This window comes from Herpailurus yagouaroundi, unplaced genomic scaffold (assembly GCF_014898765.1).
Source record: "Herpailurus yagouaroundi ecotype Mexico unplaced genomic scaffold, PumYag 192, whole genome shotgun sequence".
Taxonomy (NCBI): domain Eukaryota; kingdom Metazoa; phylum Chordata; class Mammalia; order Carnivora; family Felidae; genus Herpailurus; species Herpailurus yagouaroundi.
This window is the reverse complement of record NW_024412423.1, coordinates 26,976,824-26,981,424: the sequence shown is the minus strand read 5'-3', so window position 1 is coordinate 26,981,424 and position 4,601 is coordinate 26,976,824. Positions and strand designations below refer to the sequence as shown.

At 50.1% G+C, this 4,601-nt stretch overlaps 1 protein-coding gene across 1 annotated transcript in view; it reads left to right on the top strand.

Annotated features, from left to right (window-relative positions):
* Positions 1-1,019: 1,019 nt before the first annotated feature.
* The window catches only part of LOC121010871 (uncharacterized), a 14,534-nt gene continuing 10,952 nt past the window's right edge, over positions 1,020-4,601 (top strand). The window contains exons 1-8 of the mRNA XM_040444739.1: positions 1,020-1,121; positions 1,350-1,469; positions 1,545-1,592; positions 1,738-1,857; positions 2,349-2,426; positions 2,695-2,777; positions 3,238-3,324; positions 3,403-3,519. Coding sequence (XP_040300673.1) covers positions 1,020-1,121; positions 1,350-1,469; positions 1,545-1,592; positions 1,738-1,857; positions 2,349-2,426; positions 2,695-2,777; positions 3,238-3,324; positions 3,403-3,519 — 755 coding nt within the window. The remainder of the gene's footprint in view (positions 1,122-1,349; positions 1,470-1,544; positions 1,593-1,737; positions 1,858-2,348; positions 2,427-2,694; positions 2,778-3,237; positions 3,325-3,402; positions 3,520-4,601) is intronic.

Genomic DNA, 4,601 nt, shown 5'->3' with positions numbered 1-4,601 from the left:
TTGGGCAAACTCTGCATATTTGCTGACAGAAGTCATTTCATCTCTGTGTGGAACATCATTCAGTCATAGGAAGGTTAGTACCGATGCATGCTACAGCATGGATGAACCTTGAAAACATTACACTAAGTAAAAGAAGTCAGTCACTAAAAGAACACACACAGTGTGATTCCATTTTTTTATTTTAACATTTTTTAAGATTTTATTTTTTTAATGTTTATTTTGAGAGAGAGAGAGAAAGCATGAGTGCATGTGCGAGCGGGGGTGGGGGGGACAAAGAGAGAGGGAGAGAGAGGATCCCAAGCAGGCTCCTCACTGTGGGCACAGAGCCCACCGCGGAACTCAAACCCACGAATCCGATTTTGGCTCAGGTCATGATTTCACAGTTGGTGAGTTTGAGCCCATGTCGGGCTCTGTGCTGACAGCTCAGAGCCTGTAACCTCCTTCAGATTTTGTGTCTCCCTCTCTCTCTGTCCCTCCCCTGCTCACACTCTGTCTCCCTCTCTCAGAAATAAATAAACATTAAAATGGGGTGTGGTGATAGTTACACATTATCTGCAAACATACTAAGGTATGTTTGAAATAAACACTTTAAATGGGTGAATTGTATGGTATATGAACTATATCTTAACAAAGCTGTCATTTAAAAAAAGGTAGTTATCTTATAAATATATGCTGAAAAAGCTATAGATGAAACAGATGGTGTCTAGGATTTGCTTCAAGAGAATCCATAGGGGATGGGAAGGGGAAAGGAAGAAATAAGACTGGTCATAAGTTGGTAATTGCCGAAGCTGGGTGCTTGGAGGCTCATCATACTTTCTCTCTGCAGGTTTATGTGTTTGACCCTTTTCAAAAGAGGGGAAAAAAAAAAAAAAAAAAAAAAAATCCCATGCAACATTCTGATTCACTCAGAAAAGAGGGGACTATCACCTCCTTTGATGAGTTGTTATTTAGAGGCCCTACCCAGAGCCTGCAGATCAGGGAGATGAATTATTGAGGGGAATCTGAGAGGCATAGAAGCCATGGAGTGTGGAGAGGTAGCAAGCGCAGAGGCTGGTTTGGGCCAGGGCAGCTCAGTGCCCCCAGCTCTCATGGACAACCCCCAGGCCAGGCTGACTGTGGTGGTAGAAGTTGAGAGTGGAAGAGAATCAGGTGAGAAGAAGGCCTTACACATTCACTCTTGGAAGTAACGCAGCCTGGGGGAGCCTCCTGGGAGAGGGGAAGCCAAGGCCATTTTACAGCCTTAGCTGCTGCAGATGCTTTTTGAGGACGCTCCGCCTCTCAGGGGGTCTGATCCTGTGCTCAGTACTCTAGGTTAGGAAACTGAGGCCAAAGTTGAGGGCAGGACTTAGGCACGGGAGTTAATATACAGTCCATCCTTCTCAGGCCCTGAGGACACATGTTGCCCCACACTGCTTCTGGAGGGGCCCCAGAGCATCTGCCTGCTTCAGCCGGAGACTCTAGACACTCAGGTAGAAATGGGACGGGGTGCGGGTGAGGCCCTGGAAGATGGGAGTGACAATGCTGAGCCCAGTCTTCCCCTGCAGGAACAATGCATCACCTTTGACAGAGTCCTGGGCTCTGATGCTGCTCAGGTAGGGAGTGTTGTAGGGAAACGGGAGGAGGATGGGCATCCTCAGGCGTCTGGATCCTGGAGTGCTAAGGGTTTCCCAAGCCCATTGCTCAGGCAGGCTGGGTCAGGGCACCTGTGACTGGGGGATATGCCTGTGTCCCCTGCAGGAGGCTGAGCAGGAGCTGCTAGCACGAGTCCAGTCCACACTAGGCTTGGTGGCCCGAGGGTACAGTGTGTCCCTACTGCTTCGGGGTCGGGAAACAGAGACACCTCGGCTTGTACCTCAGGTGAGTCCTGGAGGAGCTACCAATCATAGGTCTCATGAGGCTCAGGTGTTGTTTCCTCCAGACCTTTGAGAAACTTCCCTCCCCCTCCCTAGCGGATTGGGCCCATAGGGTGAGGGTCAAGATGGGGTGGTGTGCAAACATGAAATATCCAGCAAGGTCTAATATTCACAGTTTTTCATAATACCGATAATAAACTTGAAAGTTTTGTTTTCAGGGCTTCGTCAAAATGCCCCCAAGTCAAAATAGCTGCCTCAGAACTTCATCATAGGCAGGCCCCTGTTTTAGGAAACAGCAGGTCTCATTGAAAATGTCTGCTTATTTGACTGGCTCGCTGTGAACCGTGAGGGCTGGGGCTGTTTCTGTCTTGGACACTGTGTCCCTGTGTCCGAAGCACGTAGCATAGAACCGGGCATAGACTTCACCGTCACGAAACTGTTGAAGGACAGATTTATCCTTTCTCCGTCCCTACTGAACCCCTTTCTCCACTTTAGCTGTTGCAGATGCTGTTTGAGGAAACTCTGCCCCACAGGGGCGCTGTTCCTGGGGTTAGCACCCTTAGCCTGGTGCAGGTGAGACCCTGCATGGAGGGGAGCCCTGGGAACCAATGGTGGTGCTGTGGAAAGGGCCTGAGGCTCGCAGGCAGCCAGAAGAGACTGAGTCTAGCCTCATCTGCACTGACCAGTGTGGGCTTGCCTCTCTGAGGTCTCCTATTTCCTGCCTGCAATGGCTGAATGTTGGGGTGCCCTCGTTGACTCAAGGAGCCCCAGCGGGAGGATCTTGTGAGACGAGGTCTGGGAAAGGCTGTTTGTAACTGGTGTTGTGCTTGTGTGATTGCAGCTCAGCCCCAGTGGAAGGACTCAGGACCTGCTGTCTCCAGGGAGAGAGAACCTATCGGTGTTAGACGTGTCCCCTTTGGGCTTGTAAGTCTCCAGGGGCCAATGGGATCTGACGGTGCTTGTCTTAAGGCAGGGCTGAAACCCCCAAACCCAGCCGTGGGAGGTTTCTCCCCACTGCCATGCAGAAGGGAAGCTCTGCACTTGGGGTTGTGCTCATCACACCCACTCATCATCTTCCCTGCAGCTCGTATCCCCAGCCCTCTCACTCTTCTTACCCTATCCATCTACACCTCTTCCACTCAGTCATTACCATCTGGGTGATGTGAGCATCTCGTTGAGCAGAACTGGGCAGCTGACAGGAGAAAAAAGATGATGAAGATGAGAGGCTTTCAGGGGATATACTGAGCTTGGAACCTTGGGGATGGTTCTTACAGGCTCTTGGGACCCCAATGGACTCCCCATGCAGAGGTTCTGGGGGGCTTGACAGAACCCCAGAACCTCTTAGGAGGTGCTTAGGAGTTGAGCTTGTCTCCCCATCCTCCAGGGTGGTAGAAAATGCCAGTGAGGTGGAGGTGTCCGACTCAAGAGCTGCCTCAGACCTGTACTTACAAGCTGCAGGGGATGAAGGCAGGTGAGGACAGGAGGGCACCTGTCACCCCCAACCCCTATCCCTTAGGCATTTGATCTCATCCTACCCTGTCCTCCACAGGGCCTGCTCTCTGCTCACTGTCACCATGTCCTGCCTAGGGCCTGACCCTCCCGAGGGGCCTGGGACCCGGGGTATGTGGCGAGGGGCCTTGAGGATCCTGCAGCTCCCCAGAGACCTGTAAGTCTGATGGAATCTTCTGACTCCTTTAGGGAACAGGGTGGGGGTATGGCTGAAGTATGGATGCAGAGACCCAGGGCAGCCTCAGAGTCTCATTTCCTCACCTCTGACATGGTGAAGGACTCCCTCCTTTAACATTTCTTTTTTTTTTTTTTTAATGTTTATTTTTGACAGAGAGAGAGAGAGAGAGACAGAGCATGAGCTGGGGAGGGGCAGAGAGAGATAGGGAGACACAGAATCTGAAACAGGCTCCAGGCCTGTGCTGTCAGCACGGAGCCCGACGTGGGGCTCAAACTCACAGACCATGAGATCATGACCTTTGCTGAAGTCAGACGCTCAACCAGCTGAGCCACCCAGGTGCCCCATCCTTTAGCATTTCTTATAAGGCAGGTCTACCAGCAATGAACTCCCTCAGCTTTTACTAATCTGGGAATACCTTAATTTCTCACACGTTCTTGAAGGATAGTTTTGCCAGATATGGAATTTTTAGTTGACACACCTTATTTTCCCAGCATTATTTTTAGAGAGAGAAAGAGAGCAAGCAGGGGAGAGGGGCAGAGTGACAGAGAGAGAGATGGAGGTGGGGAGAGAGGGAAGGAGAATCCCAAGCAGCCTCCACACTGATGTGGGGCTCCATCCCACGACCCTGCAATCATGACCTGAGCTGAAAGCAAGAGTTGGATGCTCAGCCGACTGAGCCACCCAGACACCCCTTTCAGCATTTTATATATGTCATCTCACTGCATTCTGGTCTCCATAATTTCTTTCTTCCTTTTTTTTTTTTTTTTTAAGATTTTATTTTTAAGTAATCTCTACATACAACATGGGGCTGGAACTCACAACCTCGAGATCAAGAGTTACATGCTGTACTGACTGAGTCAGCCAGGCACTAATGGCTTCCACAATTCCTGATGAGAAACTGGTTTTCATTCTTTTTTTTTTTTTTTTTTAATTTTTTTTTCAACGTTTTTTATTTATTTTTGGGACAGAGAGAGACAGAGCATGAACGGGGGAGGGGCAGAGAGAGAGGGAGACACAGAATCGGAAACAGGCTCCAGGCTCTGAGCCATCAGCCCAGAGCC